Source organism: Frieseomelitta varia, unplaced genomic scaffold, assembly GCF_011392965.1.
Source record: "Frieseomelitta varia isolate USP_RPSP 00005682 unplaced genomic scaffold, Fvar_1.2 scaffold_152, whole genome shotgun sequence".
NCBI lineage: Eukaryota > Metazoa > Arthropoda > Insecta > Hymenoptera > Apidae > Frieseomelitta > Frieseomelitta varia.
This window is the reverse complement of record NW_025109217.1, coordinates 636,325-661,661: the sequence shown is the minus strand read 5'-3', so window position 1 is coordinate 661,661 and position 25,337 is coordinate 636,325. Positions and strand designations below refer to the sequence as shown.

At 37.8% G+C, this 25,337-nt stretch overlaps 1 protein-coding gene across 2 annotated transcripts; it reads right to left on the bottom strand.

Moving 5' to 3' along the window:
• Window positions 1–8,776: 8,776 nt before the first annotated feature.
• Window positions 8,777–24,740, bottom strand: LOC122535518 (neurotrophin 1). 2 transcript variants are annotated; one of them, XM_043667117.1, is made up of 10 exons: window positions 24,206–24,740; window positions 15,247–15,408; window positions 14,964–15,110; window positions 13,684–13,786; window positions 12,699–12,822; window positions 11,990–12,154; window positions 11,381–11,545; window positions 10,479–10,792; window positions 10,081–10,357; window positions 8,777–9,809 (listed from the first exon to the last, which is right to left on the bottom strand). In XM_043667117.1, the coding sequence occupies exons 1-10, from the start codon at window positions 24,236–24,238 to the stop codon at window positions 9,590–9,592; spliced, it is 1,710 nt and encodes a 569-aa protein (XP_043523052.1). In that variant the 5' UTR covers window positions 24,239–24,740; the 3' UTR covers window positions 8,777–9,589. The 2 variants fall into 2 exon arrangements, with proteins under 2 accessions (XP_043523052.1, XP_043523058.1); XM_043667123.1 differs by lacking the exon at window positions 24,206–24,740 and adding an exon at window positions 19,755–20,410.
• Window positions 24,741–25,337: the final 597 nt, after the last annotated feature.

The window sequence follows — 25,337 nt, the reverse complement described above, 5'->3', positions numbered from 1 at the left end:
GCTCGTCCGATTCGCTCTCTTTCGACGCGACGCTGCTTTCTTCGGAAGATCCCGTGCTCGATCGAGCCGTTTCCTTCGCCTTTGAAGAAGAATCCTCATCAGAGAAATATGACTGACGAAATATATCTTCGTCGTTTCCCTTCCCAGTTTCGCTGTCTTTCTCTTCCTGACTCTCGCTGGAATTTGCAGAAACGAAAGTTACGTTGCCGTTGGCAGAGGTATCGTTGCCATTGTTCGAGAATGATTTCTCGGTGTTTTCGTTCGATAATTCTGCGTATTTTGGAGGATCACCTTCCAAGAACGTTTTTAAATCGAAGAATGCAGAAGAGGTCGATAATTGTGGCTTCTGCGTGGTCGTTGCTTCACCTTCATTCACGTTTTCGTAAACCGCGTAACCAGCTTCTGTTTTATTAACGATTTCTTCATTCGAACGGCCAATTGAATCTTGCTTGGCGACATGAAAATTCTCAGACGCGTTCGAACGGTTGTCTTCAGTCGCGCCGATTTTATATTCAATTTCGCGATTTTCTTTCCCAACTGTCTCACTGTCAAGTTCAATCACTTTCTCCGTGGTCGTCGCACTTTCTGTCCAATTAATTCTATTGGCCAAACTCGGCGAAGAAGTTCGTGCGGTAATTAACACCGGATTCGAGGAGCTCTTTCTTTTAATGTAATTGTATTTCGGCTCTTTTCGCCTCTTGTCCACCGCCGACTCGGTCTTGTTCGAAAATTTTCCAACTTTCCAAACGTCGCCTTTCGGCCTCGAATACCTGATCCTGTCTTTGATCGTGTACACTACTTTTCGAGGTTTTTCTCTCTGATCTTTGTCAATCGTCTCGCTTTTTGGAATCTTCAATCTTTTCCTCGCGTCGATTACTTTCGTAACGTCGGTGGAATTCATTCGACCTTTTGCAACGGGAATAGTTTCACCGCTTTCGATCGTCGAATACTCTACGCTTCTCGGTTGATAATTAGCCTCGTCCGAGTTTGAAAATTTACCTCGTGTCTCGTCCTTCTTTTCCATTCTATCCGAGTGTGAATCCAGTTCAATCGATGCGACTGGCAACTTTCCATCGCGATCAGAGTTTAAGCCATCGCTCACAATCAGATCTCGTTTGTAAATACGAATCTTTCGACGACGTTTCACAGTTCGAATTCCAGCGACCGGCTTCTGCATCGGCTGAACACGCAGTCGACCATTTTGCGGGAGTCTGGGCCTCTTGTACGTTCTGTATCTGTTCTGATAGTTATTGTTAGGCACAGATCCTTTCATATTAATTCCCACTTTGACATTGCTCGGTCGATCGACGACATCTTTCGACACGTTGTTCCTCTCTTTCTTCTTAGAAATCGTCGAGTTTGTGCTGGAGTTTGTTTTGACTTCGTTAACGGTACCGTCGACAGTGGTAATTCCTTCCGAAGCCGGGGTCGTGGTGATTTCATGCACCTGATAGGAACTCGCCAGATTCTTGATGGTGCCCATTACGTCCTCGTAAACCTGACTCTGATAAGGTGTACTGTCCGACAGTTTTATCGAAGATACCTCGCTGGCAGACGCGACTGGACGTTTCTCGATTTTCACCGGCCTTCGCCGATTTTTCACGTACTTAATCCGCGAATTTTGAACTATGTAACTTTGAGGTCTCTTTCTTATTCTCGTCTGTTGCGGTGTCCTTGGATAAGCCTTGTATCGAATTCGTCGTCTTTTTTGAACCACGACCGGCGTGGACGCGTGCTTCCGAGGTTGACGATAGTTCTCCGGCCTCCTGGATGATTTCTGCGTCACGTAATCGTCGTCTTCCTTCGGGAACATCATGATCCTCGAGGCGAACTGCTTGCTGTCTATCTCCGCGGGAGCAACCGGCTCCTCCACCTGTTTCTCTAGGAACAGTGGATTGTCGAACGGATTTTCGTCGAAGTATTTAGCCTTGTAACAGTCGAGCTTGTCGCCTAAACCTCTCAGACGAGGGACGTTCGTCTCTGGGCCTTTGTCTGCAACTGGCTCCTCTTTCTCTGGCAACACCTTCAAATCTGGCTCGATTTCGTCACACTGTTTGTAAGCATCCCTCGAGTTATAAAATTCCATCGCGCCGTAGGTTTTCGCTGGCAATCTTTGCGGATCTATCGCGTATTTCAATGCAGACGGAGTTGGCATCCTCTCGTTATTGTAGAAAGGATATTTCTCTGGATCTATGGTAGCTTCTGTGGTGGCGGTGTCTTTAGCCTGATCTTCCTCGGTCAGTTCTTCGAACTCCGGAATTTCCACTTCAATTTGTCCCTCGTTGTCGTCTTCTTTCTCCTCGTTTCCCTTCTCTTTGTTGGTTTGTCCATCTTTGTTAAAACGAGCGTTTATTTCCTCGTTTATTACATCCTCGGCTATCTTTGGTGCTTCGTCCAATAATTCTGCATGTTTCTTCAATTCTTCATTCACCTTAGAATCTTCTTTACCTACGTCGTTCTTCTCTCTTGTTGTATTAATTATATATCCTTCTTCTTTCTTTTCCATTGCATCCAATAATTTTGCATGTTCCTTTAAATCTTTCTCTTCCTTTTCACCCAGCTTTAATTCTCTCTCCGTTTCAGAATGTATCTCCCTCTTCTTTTTTATTGTATCAGTCACATTTCCTTCTTCACTCATCCCTTCAATTGTTTTAGATGTAACTAGATCAATCAAATTTCCATTTTCTTTCTTCCTTTCAGTCATCCTGGACGTTTCACTTAATGAGTTCTCACGTCCGTTCATGTCAGGATTCTCTCTCCTCTTCACCAAATTGATCACGTTTAATTCCCTTTTCCTTCTTCCAAACGCTCCAGACGTTTTCGCACGTCCCATTAGCTCATTCCTCCACACCTTAAAATCATTTTCCTCGACGTGCCCCTCCAAATTAATCACACTTCCCGCTCGTTTCTTTCCATCGTCATACCTGAACGCCCTCAAATCGCTCGTAATATCGTCGTTCCTCCCTTCGTTCTCACTCGCGGCTCTGCTTTCTCTTTCCACGGCACGTGACCCGTTCCCGCGATATCTCGATTTCTTCTGTTTCGCCTGCGACGTATCCAGACCGAGCCCCACTCGCAACGGGCGTGTCACTTTCTGCCGGCAATTTCTCCCGGCGGACGACAGATTTCTCGCGGCCAGCTCTATTTCACCCCGATTCGACGTGCCGTTCTTTGCCGGCGCCGGGCAACCTCTCGCGACACCGCTTTCGTCATCGTCGACGAATCTTCTTTCGCGCCTTTTTGCGCGATTCGTCGTCTGACTAAAGTTTCTCCCCTGCTTCCACCTGCTTCCACCGCCGTTCACGTAATCGATCGGTTCTTTTTGCCGGGTTAGATCATTTCGCGCGCCTCGAGCCAAATCGAACGACAGTTTCCCGTTTTTCTGCCGGTTTATGGGAAGTTGCCGCGTCTGTGGCAAGTCGAGGTAAATTTGATACAGTCTCGGATCCGTATACACTCGACGATAATTTTGAGAAAATGGAAACGAGGCTCGATTAGAGTGGCCGGTTAGGTCGATCTCCGGTTTGTTTCGCGCGACGAAATTGCTGTAGTAATAATAATCTGGCGCTTTCTGTGGAACTGGCGGCCTCATTCTCGTCAAGTCTTCCAGAACATTTTTATTACCAACAGACGAGAAATGATTGTTTCGTTGCTGATTGTGTCGATGTAGACTGTTTGGACGATGGTGCTGAGAATTCTTCGAGTTCTTCTCGTTTCTCACGTGCGTCAATACCTTCATGTAATTGTCGTTTAGTAAGGGAAGTTTCTTTGAAGCAGTTTCGACTGTCAACCTGTTCGGCTTGCTTATGACGTTCGACGTTGATGGTTCTCGATTCGAAGACTGAATTTCTGGGTTCGATGGTTCCTCCGGTTCTTTCGGTTTGTGTCTAACTGTGATCTTGTAACGTAGCTTTCGATTGTTGGCTGAATTTGGCGCTGGACTGAAGAGGGAAGTGCCAAAGTTTTGATCGAACGGTTCGTTACTGCCCAAATTGCTTTGAAAATTTGACAATGGAATTCCTTGGTCACTGTATGTCTCTGTTTTCAGTCGTTCATTGGAATTAATCGATCGCCAAAGCTCGTCCAAACCCGTGCTATCCAAAGGCAGCGATTCACTGTTCTGTCCACTATTCTTCGAATATTTCGAATCCATCGAAATTCCATCAGGCGTTACCTCCTGCGGGCTGAAAGTTTCAGGATCGATTGTTGGAAACGACGTCGTGGTTTCTTCGTGAACGAGATACGACTGCACGAGAGCTTGATTCAAAGTCGTTGATTCCAGTGTTAATGGATCCTGTCTCGTTTTAAAATAATCCCAGAAAAGTTGACCGTAACTGACAGTCGTTGGATCCTGCGTGTCATCGACTTCGTATTTATACAATCCCGAGGAACCTTCGGGCAGATTCACTTTCACGGTCGTAGTTTCCATTCCACGATCTGTAGAAATCACATTCTCGTCCATGGAAACTGCAGTTGTATTTTCAACGTTTCCCAGAGACGACCACGGCTTCCTCCGCTTCGTCTTCCTTCTTTGATCCACCTTTCCGTCACGATCCCTTGACTCGGCCAAAATTTCCCCGTCGGTGGTCGTCTGAAGTTTCTCCAGTTTGCTTATTTCGATTCCCTTCTCCATCTCTTCAGCTTCCCTCTCTAAATCGTCCTGCAACTTCTCCATTCCCTCCTCAGCGACCATTTTTGGATTCGCGAAAAGAACATTGTCGCTAATTTTATTGCTCGCTGTGCTTGTTTCGTAATCGTCGTTATCTTCGTCAAACTCGTCGAACTCCTCGGGTTCAATCCTCCTGTATTTTTCATTCTTCGTCTCATTCTCCTCCTTCTGATCGTCACGACCACCGTCTCCAGCCTTTTTCTTAAGATCCAAGTGATCGTGAAGCTTCCGAGCGTAACCTTCGTGAAAATCAGCGTCGCGAGCGTGTCCGGCGTGATCGTAAGCGGAATCCTCGTAACCCTCTTCAGTGTACACTGTGTTCACCTTCGTGTTCCTCACCACCGCTCTCAATCTCGCCGCGTTCATCCTCTCCTCCTCGGACTCCGCGTTCTCTACCGCCTTCTTCCGTGGCAGCTTCCTCAGAGTGTGAGTTCTCCTCACCTGCGCGTACATTTTCGTTGGCACGAATTCCAAACGAGCTTCCTTGCCTTTCGGTGGCCTGGCCCATTCACCTGGAACAGTGTACTTTGGCTTCGTCGGAACGTTTCTCGGTTCTTCGTGCTCTGAATAGGGAATCGCATGATCGGGTGGTCCTTCAGGCTCTTCTTCTTCTTCTTCAGAAGAAGAAGATTTTTCTTCAGAAGAAGATTCTTCTTCAGAATTGTCTTTTGAAAGTTTACTACTCGATGGATCCTGGAACCTGTTGTACACGATGGTTTCAGACGACTCAATTGGATCTCTGTCCTCTTCTTGAGAAACATTGCTCGGAATTGTCGACGATTCCTTGACAAATGATTCGCCATTGGAAACGTTGAACTGCGTATCGACGTTGTTCGTCAGTGTCGCTGCGGTTTGATTGTTCTCCAAGTCCAGCACTGATTTACCTCGTGACCCGAGAACCGACACCAATATTAACAATATCAAGAACACCTGATTCATCGCGCTACTGCAAACTTGCCATCGCACTCGAGCAAACATGAGACAGTCAGATCACGCAGCTTTTGTCTATCCGCAGTGTCATGTCAAGCGAGAACTTCAGCATTACTTTATATCAGTCTGCGCCACCTCGTTTCACTCACACAGTCGGAAAAATCGGAAACTTCCAACGCATCTAACAACGCAATCTTGCTGTTCACTATGTTCACTAGATGTCCCGATGCAGATCAATTAGCATAAAACTGCACAAATTAATCACGCAAATAAGTTACCATTCATAGCCACGAGTGTAAATTAAGATCGATTTTAAATCAATGATGAGTGAACAGATTAGAATCGATTCGATTCGATAACACGGGTTAGTCGATTCTTAATACTGTAAATAGCAAATTGGCTGCACCAAGTGACACACGATTTGATTGAATGATGTTTCAGTGAATTGTAGTTATTCAGCTGAAGGAGTAAGGCGTACGAATTACGATCGATAGGTTTCTAATCATTTTCGATGGAAAGCTTGCATCGAACTGCACGCTGCGCGGCCCGCCTGGCCTAATTTATATTTTCCAACGGATCAGAAAGGCAGCAGGAGGGTCTGAAGCGTCATTGTTCATGGGACCGTGCAGCACCGAGCGTAGAACGGTTCTGTCACTCTCGATTGAGCCCCTCGGGTGGATCGTTTCACTGGAAAGGGAGTAAAGAAATCTGCGATCAGGCTCGCGCACTTCGGCATTAATTACGCACACATCGACACGTTTCTTCTGAACCACTTTCTGCGGATTTGGTAATTTATTCTAAATTAGAGTGACCTCATATCAAGAGAAGTCGACACTTCTTGCTCCCTCTACGCCGACGTTGCTTTATTTCACTTTTTTTCGTAGACTTTCGAAGCTGAGACTGAAGAGTAAGGAACGTCAAAATTTGTTGGAAAATTTCCTTTAAAGCTGGAACTACCTAAATTAAAAACTTCAATGAGAGTATTAAGAGAAAGTTTCCAATAATCAATAAACGAAATAAAAATCGCTCAAATTCTCTGAGAAATTTTATTATATTGATAATTTCCAAGAATACACCGTCGCAAAATTGTGATACTGTGACATTGTGTGAAAAATGATTGATCATTTCGGCTATTTCGAGTACAAGAAATAAAGAAATTTTTGTCATCGATGAGTAATAAATGAAATGAAAAATCACTCGAACCTCTAAGAATGTTCGATTATAAACCATGAAAAATTACCATGATCATTTTGATCACTCTAGCAGTTCTAGGATTCTGTTAAGAATTTCTTTTTCTTTTACTTCAAACTTCTATAATCATGTTCACTGTTTTAATTCTGCAACTAGCAGACGAAATGCATTAAAATGTTTCGTTTCGTCGTGTTAGGAGGTCGTTACGTTGAAGACATCTTTCCCGTTACTTCGCGTCTGTTTCGATATAATAACTGCAATTTCAAAGCGGTAAATGTGAGAGCGTTGTTATCCATCACGAAACAGTGTTCGTTTAATGAGACAGCCTCACTTGTTGCTTATTAAATCGAACGATGGATATCGATGGAACTGTTGAATAAAATGTTCTCACAGATCATCACGCGAGACGTTAAACTCAAGGATATCTGTTCGTTGACCTTTGAAGACTGTAAATCGCGTATTTGCCCCGAGATATGAATATTTAGAAGATTGAAAAAGAATTAGACTTTCGTCCAAGTTTTCGATAATAATGAAATCCAGTAAGAAAGAAAAGAAATCAGAAATGAAATATTTTTATTAATTAAATTAAAGAAGATTTAGATTTAAATGATATAAAACTTAATTGTTCTAGATATTGATATTATCTAACAATATATTTTAAATAATTTCTTACGATACTTCGCGTTTTAATTGAATTGTGATTCCAAATCTCTTGAAATATTTAGAACTATGTGGAAACTAAAGAATATTTAGAACTACGCAGAAAATAATCTCTATAAATACATTTACATTTTACCCAGTACTAGGGAGTCAAGGAGAATATTCGTAAACGTGTAAAATGAGAATATTCTTCAAACTCGAAATATTTTTTGACGTTACAAGACGATACAGCTGTTTTATTATAGTTTCGTTAAGGATCTTTCAATCTGTACATTTACATTCGTTCTTTCCAACGAAACCAGTGGAAGATGATTCGCTGGAACTCGTGAGCCGTGAAAAAGGACGAGATATTCGATTCCGTGGCAGGTCCGTTTCTAGAATCAGTGGCTCTCGGGTAACGTTTTATCCAGAGGCAGCGATGCAGAGAAAACTGTGGCTCGAGCGACACGCTTCGCGGATCGACGCGGAAAGGCCCGGTGCAATTGCCTTGGCAGAAACTTGGCAAGCGAAACAAACGATTTACAGACGAGTGAGCTATAAGCAAAACGCTCGGTGCTCTTGACTGTGGATAGCCAGCCTCGACTAAAGCCGCGTTAACGCAGTTATAATGGATAACTTGGCAGGAAGTTGAGATGATGGACTGTCGTGGAAGATTCACAAAAGGATGAGAAAGAGTGTATCGCATATTTTTAACAAGTATAATTCGTAGGTATATTATTAGAAATTATAGGTATATTAATTAAGAATTATACTGTGATGATATACTGATAGATAGATGATTAATTATACTTGATTAAGAGTTAAGGCATATTATTAAGAATTATACCGTGAGTAAAGATTGTTTAATTTAGTTTCTATATTTTTTACTATTGTTTTTATTTTATATATGGATATATATAGAATTATAAATATATATATATATATATATTTATGTATTTATCAACAAATTTCTACCATTTACTTTGTTAGTAAAAATAGTTTAAGATTTCAGTTTATTATATCATATGCTTTAAATATGATCTCAATTTGAATGATATTTAAATTTTTACTGGTTAGACTATAGATCATTAATAAAAAGATTATATTATATACCATAAAATGGTGAAAACTATTTTTACAATCTTGCAATTTGTGGAATCAGAAGACACGAATGAAACTTAATTTTGAATGAACCCATGTTTATGACTGATATTATGCGGTTTAATAATCATGACGATGAGGAAGAAAGTAACGACACGAACGAGAAGTGTTTAGTAAGACGGCTGAAGTGTTGAGAAACGTGGAATAAGAAGGTGAAACTATTTAAAAGTAACGTGCAATACAATATCATTCCTGTTAAGTAAAGAACCTGCAACAAGAAGTTATGATCGAATCACTGTTGCATTATTCATTTGCAAGTCACTATTATTATTTATTTGCGAAACATAAAAATCCATCTCTCTCTAACGATATTTTACGTTAATGTCGCTATATTAACGATAATCTATAAATAATAATACACGTACAGAATAATAAATACACAAAACTTCGCGCTACGTTACTTGATGGTAACGTGTTTGCAATTGCACCTGCCCAACTTTGTGGTTGTAATACTTTAAACGTAGGCGTTAAACATCCGCTACCATAATTTTAAGCATTGCGTTAGTATCCTCTGTTCAATTTATTTCACTATATTGTGTACATAACGAAGTATATTTTTAACAAAATTGGATTAAACATTCTTATTTCTTAACACTGTTATGTATTTTTTCTAACTTATTACTGTAGCGTCACGTCGAGAAATAAATAACAATGACTTTAAATATTTTTATTTACGTACCTTTTAATATTTATCTACAAATTTTTATCGATTATCTTTTTTCTTTTTTTTTTGTATATAGCAAAAAAAACCAGATTCTGTAAATTCTTACTGAAACTTGATGATTTCTGTTGAAAAGTATAGTGATGGACGAATAGAAATTGGAGGATACTAACGATTATGGAATAAACTAGGAAACTACAAGACAAAATATATAATAGTATATCTACTTTATAATACTATCTGCATGGTCGATTGAAACACGATCAACATTCGATAATTTCGATTCCTTGCAAAAGAAAGAAACGAATCAGGTACTCCGGATAAAAGCGAAACGACGCTCATGACGCTATCAACGGTTTCCACGAGTTGGAATTGTTCTGATCGGATGTCGACGAGGCCTCCGACGATTGTAACATCATCGCTTCCGGCCTGAAAAAATCGATAATCGGATGGTAATTGTAATTGACACGCCTCTGTGGTTCTTGGTATTCGTCGTCGAAGCCGCCGTTTTGTAGCCTCGACGTCGCGTCCATTTCCAAATCGTACGGTTGGCTGTATCTGTGCAATTTCAAATTTCTTTGTTCAACATTTTTTCTCTTTCAACTTGAATTAGAAACTACATCGAGTCAAACAATGCAATTCAAATTAAAAATTACGATCCGCAATTCGATTCGTATAATTTTCAAACGTAGAATTGAAATTCTAATGTTTTCAATAATTTAATGCAATATAGTCAATTATACGACACAGTTCCAAAAAAAATTTCAATTTCTTTAATTTAAAACGTAAGACAATATTCTGTATCGCGATACTCAAGCACATGAATTACCTATTTAAAATCGTACTGTTCGCAGCCGCGGTTTGCTCCTCGATATGGGATATGGATTCTCTCCTATACGGTGGCCGATTGGGTCTGCTCGGTCTAGAACCTTTCAATAACGGTCCAGTGTATCCTGGTGCTCTAGTATTTGGTGCATGTTGCTGTGGCAGTTTATCGAACGGCCTCGAACTCGTAGATGAAGGCTTCTTCGATCTTGTCCTCACTGGAAGAACGAATGGTGGTCTACTTGGTGTAGATTCTATGATAGGTTTCTTGTTACTCGAGCCTACAAAGTTTTAGAAATATACATTCGCTCAATTCCCGTCTATTCTCTAAATTCTTCAAAAAAATAAATAAATACATAAATAAAATTTATAAAAGGAAGTATTTTTTATCTTTTCACCTACCGAGAGAAGAGTCGAACGTGTACTTATTCAAATAGTTTAATTTAGGAGAGTCCTCGTAGTCGTCTTTCTGGTCAGTGGTGGCGAAATCAGATCCAGGAAACGACTCCTTAACCCGGGACGGTGGGTCTTTTTGATGTGGTGGAAAAATCTCGGCGTAACCGTGCACGTGACAACTACAGCAGGATGGTACTTTGAAAATATCCATGTGAAGGCCCAGTTTGTTGTCCCACGCTAATAGCCTGTGGTAATTGTACACTTGCATGCAGGAGGATCGATAATTCTCCGATATGAAGGAACAACTCGCCTGCGGGTTTCTGTAATTGAAGTTGAACGTCACAGTCGTTCATTTCGATGGTAACAAACTTGGAACAATTTTTTGTTTCTTAACAAGTTTGAGATCATCCGACTTCGATACGACAAAGAGAATCTTTTGTTCAGTAGTTTGTGACAAGAACATCGAATTTCGATTTCTATGGCGAGCGAAGATCCTTCGATAAATTTTACTTGGGAAAGTGCTAATCGAATCAATTCGATATTCAGCTACGAAAACCGATCACTGGAACGATTGGCCGAGGTGAACGAAATTGCTTTTGAAACCGAGCAGGAAATCTTTTCTTAACCGTGGCTGGTAAAAGTAGTAAAAATAGCAAGAAGAAAGTGTAGCAAGGAATAAAAGAAAATTTGACAAATAAATGGCAAGAAAATATATCACATCGTTAGAAAACAGAATAAACGCACGGTGTGTACACCGAAAGTTGATTACTTTCACTAATAGAATAAAACAGATTATTAACAATCATAGTTCTGTCCGCTACTCTACTATAAAACAGACCGAATGCTGAATTTTACGTAACGCTATGTAAAAACGCGATGTAAACTAATTGCAATAGTCTTTTACTTACGTGCATTTCTCTAATCGTAGAGTTTGCGTGTGCTCGCCGGTGTTTATTATGTATTTCCAGATACCAGAAGCGGCTCTAGCCAATTGTGGCCGTGCATACTTGATAACAGATGGACACGTGAAACCTTCTTCGACATTTTCGAACGATGAGCTCATATCGGATCTCCTAAAATAAATTAATATAATATTTAGCAAAATATTATATTAATTAATATAATATTTACAAATTAATATAATATTTTACAAAATACAATTTTACAAAATAGATTCAATATTCGTGATATTAATTATCCTGTGTCATGATAACGCGTGTTGCTCTAAAGCACCGCTGCTGAACCTGGTTGCCACTCAACAGGCGCATGGTGAAAAATTTATTAACCAACGATCGTCTCTTTTTTTTTTTTTTTTTTTTTTTTTTTGTTAAATCAGAAACTTTCTACAAGTAGAATTTAAAATTGAAAATTAATAAATACAAGTTGCTTTTAGTTACAATTCAATTAATTTGCCGACTATGACTGAAGGAACAGTTCTGTTCAAGTGACAAATTTCATTTCTCAGTCAACAAGTTTAAACTTTGTCAAAGGGAAATATTTTACAAGTTCGATCTCACCTCCTAATCTCATTGCTCTCGTATCGATTCTCGTACTTGTTCTCAAGAGGCAATGCAATCGGCGGAGGACTTTCGCCAGAGTCGTCAAAATCCTGTGACTTGTAATCGGTCAACAGAGCAGTGACCATCTCCTTGTTACTTCGCAAACTCCTCGCAATCGCGTCGCTGGAAAAAGAATTTCACCCAATTAAAATCCACGTAATACCAAACGCAACAATAAATTCAACGAGAATTCTTCCTCCTCGAATCTCATTTCTAGCAACTTTCTCACAATTCAGTGAAACCGCGTGAAAAAAAAAAAAAAAGAAGAAAAAGAGGAAAAGAAATGGGACGAGGAAACGAAAATTTAGACAATTGCTCTCGAGACTTTTCCTTCCCTATCTGGGATTCCATAACTCTCCATTAAAAAGACAGCTTACGGTTACGGTTATGAGAACACGGAGGTCGAACGAGCGAATTGCGCAATGAACAATTCGAACCGTGTGGGAATCGCGTGGAATAAGCGAAAAACGATCCTTCCACTTCAACGACTCCGTGAATTATCATGTCTTTGCTATTGTGAAACGCAGTTCTAATTAACGCTACACCCCTTTGTCGTTTCTTGGAGAAAGTTCAATTTAAATGCGAGTCACCGAGTCGGTTGCGCAATTGTTGCAACTTGTCGAAACGATGAAAAAAGAAGAACGAGAAGGTGACACGTGAAACATACTGTGGATAATCAGCTGCTTCGAGGCAAACCGTCTTTGTGAAGAAAGTACATTCTTTCTCTGTTGGATCCCGTTTTACTTCCGTGGGTCGTCTGGGTGGTCGGATTAGCGGCGTTCTCGACAGATCTGCGAAAATTATTCTCATTAATTGATTTTGTTATGTAATCGTTGAACTGAAAATTTCTACGCGTATACGGTAGTTAATTTACGTAGGCAGAATCATATTCCTACGGATAAAAATGAAATGGGCCTTGGGCAGAAATCTGTATTTATCATTCTTTGCAACTTCAAAATTCTCGATGCTTAAGAACATTTACAGAAAGTTTGGGCGAATTTATGTATTTAATATTTAATATATTAATATTTTATATTTATATATTTAATTAATTTATATATATTAATGTTATATATATATTATATTTATATATTATTAATATTTTATATTTATATATTTATATATTACATTATATTTTATATTTATATGTTATTTAATATTTTATATTAATATATTTAATTAATTTATATATATTAATGTTATATAATTATATATATTATATTTATATATTTATATATTATATTTTATTTATATATTAATAATAGAATATATATTTGTATATTATATTCTATTTTATATTTATATATTATATTATATTTTACATTTATGTATTTATATATTATATTATATTTTATATTTATATATTTATATATTACATTATATTTTATATTTATATATTATTTAATATTTTATACTAATATATTTAATTAATTTATATATATTAATGTTATATAATTATATATATTACTATTTTATATTTATATATTTAATCAATTCATATATATTTGTTTAAGCATTATTCTTCTATGCACTTTGTATTTTTGCTTCTCCAAACTTTCAGTAAATACGAAAGATCAGAAAATTTAGTTACATCCATAAGAATATGAATTTGCATAATGTTGTCTAGCCAGACCAGAATTGTAGAAAACAACCTGCATAGACATTTCTTCGATTTAGGGAACTTGGTCTTCTTTGAGGTGGTCGATAACCAGGCCGTTTCCGCAGACTGGGCCTTATGATTTTCAGTTCTTGAGGCTGGAGGAGAGAAGAAAAAAGTCAATTAGAAAACTGACTCAGGCTGTTGAAACTGTTTCTCTATCCTGTCGGATGGTGAACGAACGCTTGTTCCTCTAGAAAATTCTATTTATCGGCCGAGAAATCTTAATTATATACATAGTTAACAACATATGTCCCTCGAGTGATTTTAACCTGGCTGCTAATTAGTATCTGAAGAGGAAAGTTTCTCGACATCCTGCGAGAAATTTACATAGCTTCGCCTCAATTCTCTGAGAATTACGACTAGTAATATAATAAACGTGTCAATTATAAACTCGTGAAAGTGTTCGTGAAAGAAAATAAACGGTGCCGTCACGGACGAAAGCTTTTTAAAGAACTCGAAAGGATCGACAATTCGTTGTTTTAATCTTTTCCCCCAAATCGCCGAATTTCGAAAAATTTTGTTTCAATCACAAGTTTCCCGAATTTCTAGACATTTAATTATCGTTTGTAATAAATTCGTGAATGTTCCTTTGAAATGAAATTAGAAGTGACCTCTAGAACTTCTAGTCGTTTCATTTTTGTGATCTAATTTCTGAAAATTCATAGAGAACTTCCACAAAGATTTACAAGTTCTTTGTAATCGTGGAATGTTTGAGAAGGGAAAATGTATAATTCAGGGAATAATAAACTTCAACAGATATTTAATCGCAACGTTACAAACAGAAAGTTGACGTCCGAAAATAATTATACAGAGTTGCGCTCGTATGTGACAAAATTGTCGATTTCGATGTGATTTACGATAGAAAGGAGCTCCGACCGTAACTTTCTAAGAGTGTTCCCCGTAACGAGGGTCGTTAATCTTTCGTTCAATCACAGTAATATCGGCCGCAGAACATATTTGCTGCAAAACGATTCAGAAAAGTTGCTTCCTTTAACGTTCATTCAGCATCGTAAAAGTAATTAAAGTTAAATCGACGTTTATTATTGAAAATTTATAGGATGACGGAACAAGTTACTTTCTACAGTGTGTTTATTTTAAATGAGAACTCAAAATACTCAAAGATAAGACACCACTAAAAATTATATATTATGCTGTCATTTCTTTGACCTCGAGATGACGTCAAAATATTTTGCTGAGGTTACGTTAAAATATTCTTGTACTTGAAATTAAGAATTTGACAGTGAGAAACATAATGAATTTCTTGACACTTGCCTCGGGCAATTCTTCCAACCCTTCCTCATCGCCAGTGGCATCGTCGGATATAACTTTCGCGATGTCCACGCTTTTAGGTAGCATAAGTTCCCTGCTGACGTTCTGTCGACTTCCATTATTCAATAGCGCACGAATTTTTCCCAATTGCTGAAAGCCAAAATAATAATTGCTATTAATAATAATTCGATGGAAGCACATTGACGATTAAATTTAATTTAAGTTAATTGCAGTTATTTCGACCAACGCAGCGATATTTAAGGAAATAAAAACTTCCTTCACTCACGTTCTCCCATATTTTATTCGTTCTGTTTCTAAACGAGTCGTCGTTGATCTTAATAGATGTGACGACGGTCGTCTCGTTGCTTTCCTTACGTTCGTTGAGGTCCACGTCGTCTTTCGAATCCTTCTCGGCGTTGACGTCGATCGAGGACAGTAGCACAACTACCTAGAGAGTGAAATGAATCCTATATATTCGCATAAACGTATTATTACTACCAAAAATAGTATTGTGGGTGAACGAGAATTATACCAAGGCACATTGAGACTTTATTCTCATCTGCATATTTCCTTGAACTATTCATCATATTTTCATTATGCAAACTGGTACTTTCTACAAGTCCGTGACATTTGAATGATCGAATGCAGAATGAAAGTTTCCAAAAAAAAAAAAAAAAAAAAAAAAATGAACAATATTAACATATCATATATGCTTATTATTATAAAACTGTAATAACATGTTGATTAATTTNTATAATATAATATAATATAATATAATATAATATAATATAATATAATATAATATAATATAATATAATATAATATAATATAATGTAATATAATATAATGTAATATAACATAATATAATATAATATAATATAATACAATGTAATATAATAGAGTATAATACAATACAATATAATACAATAGAGTATAATACAATAGAGTATAATACAATACAGTATAATACAATAGAGTATAATACAATAGAGTATAATACAATACAGTATAATACAATAGAGTATAATACAATACAGTATAATACAATAGAGTATAATACAATAGAGTATAATACAATAGAGTATACTACAATAGAGTATAATACAATACAGTATAATACAATAGAGTATAATACAATACAGTATAATACAATACAGTATAATACAATACAGTATAATACAATACAGTATAATACAATACAGCATAATACAATACAATATAATACAATAGAGTATAATACAATACAGTATAATACAATAGAGTATAATACAATACAGTATCATACAATATAATATAATACAATACAGTATAATACAATATAATATAATAAACTATCGAAAATACAGTATACTGAATATACAGTATGTATCGGCACTAAAATTCATTTATTTGTATCTGAACTTCTACTACAATATAAGAACGAAAAATTATTGCTAGAAAATTCAGTAGTACAAGCTATAACTGTACAAACTATCTATCCCCCGATCAACCCCTATATAAACGAAGATTCTACCATATCGATATGATTTAAGTCAGAATTGAAACTTTCAGTTACGATATTCTCATCTGGTGAAAACGATCAATCCGTGAATCGATAGGACGTAAAACCACCGTTCGCGCGGAGTTGAATTATCCACCGGACCCCTAAAAGTAACGTAGTTCTGAACCGAATCGACGTGTTGAGAACAGCATTTCTCTCGCTTCCACTCTCCAAGAACGGCTCGCCATTCGCCTCTGCCCGCACAATCGCAATGAGAATCAACACTCGATTAGCCCCGGATCCAGTTCATCCGCCGATAACCATTCGTCGTTCAGGCTTCTGAATTATTCGAGAAAGTAGATTCAATTCAAAACGTGTGTATGTGCGCAGCCAAGGACACACGTTTCACCGTGAAAACGCTGGGAGAGCTCGAGCTCGGCGGGATGAATGTTGCAAACCTCCCTTCATAATGCAACCGCGAGCGTCGCTGAGTTTCCGTCGCGCGTGCGAGTGCGATCTCTCTTAGCCGCGAGCTTTCAACGATCGTACAAAAGCTTGGGACTTGAGATCTCAGCGTTGAGATTCCCCGCGTCCGCCGCGCGTTTCCCTTCGAATTGTATCGAGAGACCGACTCTCTCTCTCTCTCTCTCTCTCTCTCTCTCTCTCTCTCTCTCTCTCGATTCTTGGCCGCTCGACGACGGCTTTTCACGTGGCGTTGTCGTCGTCGTGTCTTTTCGTTCGACACTGACGACAGGGATTACTTTCATTCGCGCGCGTCGGGGAATTTCGTTGATTGATCGAGGACGCAACTCGGAGAAATTTCGCTCGCAGGTTTTATCGATCTTCAAGGTTCTGTGAAATCTGGCGATTGAGATGTTTCGTGCAGAGGGATGTTTTCGCATCTTGGTGTTTAATCTTTGTTAAATAGACATTTTTTTTCGTTAAATGATAAATGTTCTTTTTTTAAATTTGTGTATTTTTAAAGTTGTACATATTGTATGTATTTATTTTAAGTTTGTGTATATATTGTATGTATTTGTTTTAAATTTGTATATATATTGTTTGTATTTGTTTTAAATTTGTGTATATATTGTATGTATTTATATACAATATATATAATTAATTACAATTATATATATAATTATAATATATAATAAATATAATATTATAAATTATAAATAAATTATATATAATTATAATTAATATAGATAATTAATTAATTTTATAATTTATGCATATACATATTTAATTTTAATAATAATTTTTTAATATATATAATCTATAATTATATTATATATATATATAATATAGATCTCTAAAAAGAATAGTTGTCAATTCTCCAAAGATTAAAAGTGAAAGATATATTTCGTACTAGAAAATATTCTCACAGGCACTGAAAAATATTTCTCAATGGAAATATTTCGATTTTATATTTACATATTTTGAACGTATCAATCATAATTGTTAGGAAACACTTTGTCTTTCGCAAGATTCTGCAGATGTTCAAATATTCTATGCTTTTTAATGTTGAGAAACACGTCCATTTCCGATGCTTTGTGTTTTTGGTGTCTAATTTAACATAAAATTAGAAGATTCATTTGAAATTTGAACTAAACCTATTAACAAGACGAGTCTTGGATTTTCTTTTTTTTTAGAATTAAAAGATACGGATTCTATTTAAACATAAGCCTATTTCTTTCAATTATTATCATTTAGATTACAATAATTTATATGTGGAATATTCTGATACGTATTGAAGACCGGTTGTTTCAGTTAAAATGAAATAATATTTTTCGATCATATAGTTTTTATTCCCTAGTTCTAAAGTAGTTATAAAATCATTTTATAAACTAAAAGTTTAGAGTAGAATCGAAGGCTAAATTTGATCTCCTCGGTTATATTCTATTAAAACTTGTTAATTAACTCGTTCGTTAATCAGAAATTTCTCTAATAATGAAATTAAATATTATTGGACGAATTTTAAATAACACTGAATGAAACAATTTCGTTCGACAGATTTAAATTTTTAGAAACGTAGGAAACACCCACTTTTTGTCCGAAACTGAATCACGAAGCAATGAAATTAATATCTTTCAATAACATGAAAATGTGAATGATTATTTTTTTTAACAATAGGAAATCTACAAGACGTCCGATAGATTCAACTTCAATTTTATTAGAAATCAATTTGTAACCCGTGAAAGAACAAACTAGCGAGTATAATGGAGTTGTTTCATCGTCTTTATCGGAACGATGTAGCTGAAATTGAGAATCATTTCGCGATGGAGGTTGGATCGACTTCACGCCATTACGAACGCGTTCAGCGTGAATCAAATCCGCTGGGAAAATCGGGTAGGGATCCCCCGGTCGGATTCATTTCAATAATCCACGAAATATCGTCGAATTCCTTCCGATCGGGGCTTTCATCGCGTTATCGACATTTACCCGCGGAATTAAAGGATTTGCACGCTCTCTTTGCTCGTCTCTCTCTCTCCCTTCTCCTTTAATTTTTCCACTATTCCGCTGTTTGTTCAGCATATTCCGAGAATCCGTTCTTTCTCGCCAAAGAGTAGAATTTTTTTTACACGATTTTCAGTCTCGTAAACGTGGGGATCAATCAAAACGAAATTTGGAATTTTCTTTTTTTTTTTTTTTTCTCTGAAAAATATTACTTTCTCGAGTGCCGAGGCTTTTTTGATTTTTCCTCTTTTTTTTTTTCTGAAAAATATTACTTTGCGGAGTGTCGAGACTTCCTTAATTTATTTTCTTTCTTTTTTTTTCTGAAAAATATCACTTTCTGGAGTGTCTTAACTTTTTTTCTCTTTTTTTTTTTAAATGCAATTTCCGTGACAATCGACTGTGATTATTGTACCTTTGTAACATTGCACAGTGATACTTCGTGCTGTTATTACTAACGTGGATTCAGTCAGCAATTGTACAAACATGTAGTAAAGTAGCATTGCACAGCAATGTATTTGATCATAAATTCTAAAGCACGTGATTCATTTATTGGTCAAAATTTACAAAAAAAAAAAAAAAAAAAAAAAAATGTAGACCCAAACAAAATGAAAGTTTTGAAAGGGGAATTTCTTAGATGAAGATAGAATTTTGAGTGAATGTGGATTACAATATTTTAAATAGGGATTGAATCTATTCCAACAGATGGATATTCTTGAAATGAACGTTAAATAATAATTAAAGATTTCTGTTATGTTTCTTTTTTAATTTTTTCAAGATAAATTCAGATTCCGGAACGTAGTGCGAATAACTGTATAATTTTTCTTAGTTTTATATTTTTCGTTGAATTTACTCACTATCATTCCTTCCTTTTTTCCCCCGTTTCTCGCTGATACAACACAATTTATCTAGCCGGGCGATCTTTTTATTCCAAACAAAATCCTTTCCCTCTTGGAATCGTAACAACATATAGAATTTCCCGACAGACACAATAGCGCGATTCTTCTATTATAACCCGGCGGGAATTGATCGCGTAGGGGAAACGTACTCGCGAGCGGTGCGTCCGACTATCACGGAAGAGATCTCCTTTGACGCACCGGTGGAAGCGCGAGCCACGGAGAAACGTTAATTTCGTTTATGCTCGCGGCGGAAGTGGCGTTATAAAGTGCGTAACGTCGTGAAATCGTCGTGGAAGCTTCGCCGAGCGGATTTAACGATCACGGGCCACGTGTCGCCTCGGTGAAATCACGTGATCTATCAGAAACGCCGACGTTGAGAAACGATTAAAGAAAAACGCGCGCACACTCGCGCACAGACGCGACTCGCGTGCACCGGTGAAAGTCACGAGCTGTTTCCAATCCGTGATTAGTTCCGAGCAAAACGGAACTGCTCGCGTGTGCAGCCGCGTGCACGGATTTTCCTACGGCATGGAGGAACGAAGGAAAGTTTCCATTCGTTTCTAACGTTCTAACCTTCGCGGCCGGCTAATGAAATCGTGGATCTCGCACGATCGATGACGAGATAACGAGTTTCATTTATCCAGCCGTTTACCTGGTTTCTCTGTTTCAATCCGAATGAATCTGGTTGTGTAACTTTCACGCCGTTGCAGGATCTCGGGCAGAAGGGTACTTTCTAAAATATGAATTTCTTTGCGATATCGAGGCGTCACGATCTTGTCTGTTCTAGTAGGTTAGTCGTTAGTTTGCTTATCGTAGGGCACGTGGATCTCAGATTTAGTTTGAGTGGAATTGTATCCGATGATTTCTGAGAATTTGATGATCGTCCGCTGATGACAAAATGCTCAAATAAAGCAACTTAGATGTAACGTGTAGCTTGTTGGTTCAATCCTTGAATTGATCGATAAAAAAAATTGTATATATTTTGTCGACTTACGTGAGAATGTATATAACAAATCCATTTTGGATCTATGTAAATTCCATCCTTCTGTACACAAAAAAAAATCGATTACATCTACTAAATTCAAATTATCTACTAAATTCATTCCAACACATCTCATACTACTCAACCACTGAGTTTAACCGGAATCGTTGTAAAGTATCAATAGTCACTCCACTCCACAATTATTAAAACCATCTGTATAGGATTTTTCTCGATCTAAATGAAGTCAAGTCCTATCGCGAGAGTGGACTCACAGAAATTCGCTGCAGGCAACTACACACTGTGATCTATCTGGGAGTTGAGCCGAGCGTGGCCAAAGGCGTCACACTGTCTCGCGGTCCGAACGATGTCTTTGAACTTCGTATCTCCGTTTCCACCAGCGTTATCGGTTACAACACTGTTATCGTGTTATTACCGTTTTCATAAATTATTACTCCCATTGTTCCGCTGTTGCGGGACGTCGTTTCTCTTGTCCGTATGCGGTTCTTACACCGATCACAATTGTGTTCGAGATTTCCTGGCCACGGCCAGATAAGAGAGAAACGCGAAACACGAAGTGTTAATGCGTGCCGTGTTGCAGGAAGCGTTGTCCGATGTAACAACACGTGCAGCCACTTAGACATCATATTATGCCACGTGAAATAACCATAAACGTGGAAATTCCAACATATCCTCTTTCGTTTGCAATCGGCGCTGACCTAGTAACCATGATGCTCACCAAGAAAGAAGAGCTCTACGATTTCACTGAGTGATCCTTTTTTTTCTTCTTCTTCTTCTTCTTCTCGTATCAGCGAGTGTTCATCGATTCTTGGCCAATCGCGTGCGATTTTTTTTTTTTTTTCTTCAGGATATTTTGTAACGCTCGTTGTAACGATCGTTTATTTGAGACACGTTGTAACGTTTCCTGGCGTTTGTTTCTCGATCAGTATCGATCGCCGGCGATCTCTCCTTTTACTTCGTCGTGATCCTTCATGACGTCGTGGCATGTTAAACGCAATACGTGTGGCAAATGAACACGTTTACAAAATGAAACGCTTGGTATTCTTTTGTATTTTCTTAGAAAATCGTTGGGGCAATGTTGTTGCTCTATCTTATTAAGGAATAACTTGTTTATTTTTCTCTATAAAAAATATATGTATGTCTTTAATGTACACGATTCTCATGTTTTTTTACGATGTACGCATCATCAATTTGATTCCTTGAAACTGATCATTCGACTAACATCAGTACAGTAATCACTGTAATCAAATAACTACAAATATTCACGTATGAAATTCAAATTAATCGTGTATTAGGAAATTGAAGTTAATCTGCAGAAATATACAAAATATTTAAAAGTACTTGTTACACTAAAAAATAAAAACAAAATAAATTCCCACCTTGGTCCTATTTCTTTGCTTGTATTCGTGAAAGTGTAAATTCGTAAAAACTTTCGAATACTACGTTTTAACGAGCCGTAAATTTCGAAGCAGCCAGTTTAAATGTTTTGTCGTCGAAATGTTAATACTTTTCGCATGAATGCAACAATACGACAAGCTTTCTACCGATGTGCAACACTTTGCTCTTGTAACGTCTCCCTCGAGCAAGAGGTGCCTTCCTTTCTTCTTTTTTCTTTTTTTCTCTCGTTACGAATATCAACGCGGTTTAATATCTTCAAGGTACAAAACTTTCGTGGAGACCTTAGATTATCATCGAGAACTTTCACTGAGTGCTTATCGGTGCTAAGAAGATACGTGCCTGTTGTAAATTACAAGTCAAAATTGTCCGATCGAGTCGACTCACCGGTGAAATTTAACGTGTAATTTTAACTTTGGTTCGAAGGAGCTACTCGTAACTTCGAAGAGAAGCAAATCGATTAACCACTCAGAAGACTCGATTTAACTAAAATTAAAGACTGTTCGACAATTAAATACAATTAGAGACACCGTAGAAAGGAGAAAATTTAAATAATTTTAAATGCTTCTCACCCCAAATTTTCCTTTACAATCTCACTTCTTCGAGAAATTTACTCTCATTAATTTTTTATGATTAAACAACGATACACATAGCTCTTATTAACTCAAACATGTATATTAACATTATTTACGAATTACAGATTGTACGAAATGACCAAATAATATAACTAATCACTAATAATAATGATCTATAATTTCTTTAAACATTATTAATGGCCAATTAATAATAACTATTGTGGAAGCAGCTAATAATAATCTATAAATAAACGCCGAAAAATCACGTAAAGATCGCAGAATCACCATCACAGGCTGATTTGACCGATCTGAATCGAACAGGAACTAATGACGAAGCACGCGCGCGTAAACTGTCTATCGAACAACCTAATTCTCAGGATTCTAACAGAGGAGAAAATGAAGGAACGAGCGTGCCGATCGACGAAATACGATAAGACGAGCGAACAATTGCCTCGGTTGCCTGGCAAAAATCACGCGGGCAATTGCACGTTCTGGCAGGTGTTCAGCCAGCGATCTCATACTTCCAATCGCCGATAAATCTTTCACTTGCCAACACGCGAGAGGGAACTCGCGGCAATTAAGGGAATCTATTTACTTTTCCTGGTTCCGCCAGGTTACCGGATCAAGGACACGCAAAGGTTGTTCCACTTTACCAGCCAGACTCATACACACACACACCAGAGAACTACTCATCTTCTCTCCACGAAAACACGACGATTTCGTTCTACTTCCTGTCTGTGATCTCGAAGATGTTTGATCGAACATGTTGCGGATCACGTGTGCGAGGCGACGTTTCGTGTTTCACCGTCAGAAGTTAATTAACGAGATGTCTTGGGTTGTTTTTTTTTTTTTTTTTTTTTTTTTTTTTTTGTACAGATATCAATCGAGAGCAATTATGTCGGAGGTTGGTTTCTGGTAATTATTAATTAGCATGCAGATAACGCGAATAATTGCTCTCTTGTCTGAGAGGTAATTTCGCACGAATTCAAGTTGCACGTGTCGTTGATCGACACGAGCATGGTTGCAGGGTAGCTACGCGCGTGTCCTTTTTCTCTTATCTCTGTTGAAGTTTGGAAATTTGGACGAAAGAGAAAAATGAAGGAACGGACGCAGGAATTCTGTTTTATCTACAGAGCGATCAATCGAGAAATTTTTACGATGCTCAGTTTCGTTAATTTCCGAATGACTCGATCACAAGCAAGTAGTAAATGACAACGCGAATAATTAATTTCGCCCGAATATTTTAAATTAAATTGTATCTTCTTAAATGATTTTCATAATGTCTCACGTAATTAAAATATCAGGATCGTCCATGAGATGAGAAAGAAATAACGGTTACTAGCTAAAAATTTGGCAAATTCTCGATAGTAGAATTCAAAATGAAATACCAAATCTCTCATCGAGCGAATAACATAAAATCAAAAGTTTCAATTTCTTACCACCGCGATAAAGAACAATCCTCGAGCCATCATTGTACCCTCATGTGATCTCTCATCAAAGTGTTGTCACATCAACGCACGAAACCACAATCACTATCACCACCAACTATTCCAACTCTCCTCTTCAATATAAAATATTCAAAAATCTCCTGAAAAGTCCCAAACTTCCCAATAATCTCAAAACTTTCAATACTGGCAATAACAACGATAATAATCAATCAATAAACGAAACAAATCACTGTCTCTCGTTCGTTAATGGTCAATCATTCACCTTGCAGTACTTCGATGAAAAAAAAAAAAAAAAAAAAAGAACAAACGTCTTCCGACGATAATTTGACAGAGGAACGTTAAACCGAAATTACAATTAATCGACCGTTGCTCGATCTCGTACTCCTCATCGACGTCCGCGGAACAACGATCGTCTGAACGCAGCGTGTTTCACCGCGAGGACGAAAAATTGTACGCTCGTGGAAGCGCGCCGACCTCTGGCTACAGCCGCCGCGGAACGCGTACGGTCCTCGTCTTCATCAGGTGGAAGGAGAGACCGGCCGAAAGAGAAGAAGAAGAAGAAGAAGAAGAAGAAGAATCGTGGCCCGATGCCTGGCCTGGCCTCACGTGGGGGTAATGTAGGAACGAGCGTGCTTCGTCCTGCGTGTTGTTTCCCCCCATCGTCGAGCCGTGACCGAGAAAACCGGACGGTCGGATAAGCGTGTCGTATCGAAGAAAGGAGGAAGAAGTCGGTCACTCGACCTCCTCCTTTGCTCTTCCTCGGCTCGTTACAGCTTTACTGTCCGAGGGGAGTATCGGCTGAGTGGTGGTCGCTCGCATCACCCTCGATGCGACAGCACGTGACGTTTTCACCGCGATTGTTGCTCCTCGCCCTACCCCTTTCCTACGGTTCTCTGCTCATCTTTGTCCCCCTTTTTCCCTTTTCCTTTGAACTTTGCAATTCGTGCCGCGGTTTTAATTTGGAATTTTTCTTCTTTGCCTCAATCACAATCAGTTCGGCAACATCTCACGAATGCATGCGGTACACTTTCATATTTCAAAGCAAAAAGATGTGGTTTCTCTCGTACACTTGAATTAATTATCGTTGTAATTTAATTTCACATTGTAAATTATACGTGCTTTA

Excerpts from the sequence above, each read along its gene's own strand:
- LOC122535518 (XM_043667117.1), bottom strand. The coding sequence starts at position 24,238 with ATGATGGCTCGAGGATTGTTCTTTATCGCGGTG. Across the intron at positions 12,155-12,698 it reads GAAGCAGCTGATTATCCACA|CGACGCGATTGCGAGGAGTT; the intron begins GTATGTTTCACG and ends TTCTTTTTCCAG. Across the intron at positions 10,793-11,380 it reads CTACGATTAGAGAAATGCAC|AAACCCGCAGGCGAGTTGTT; the intron begins GTAAGTAAAAGA and ends CTTCAATTACAG.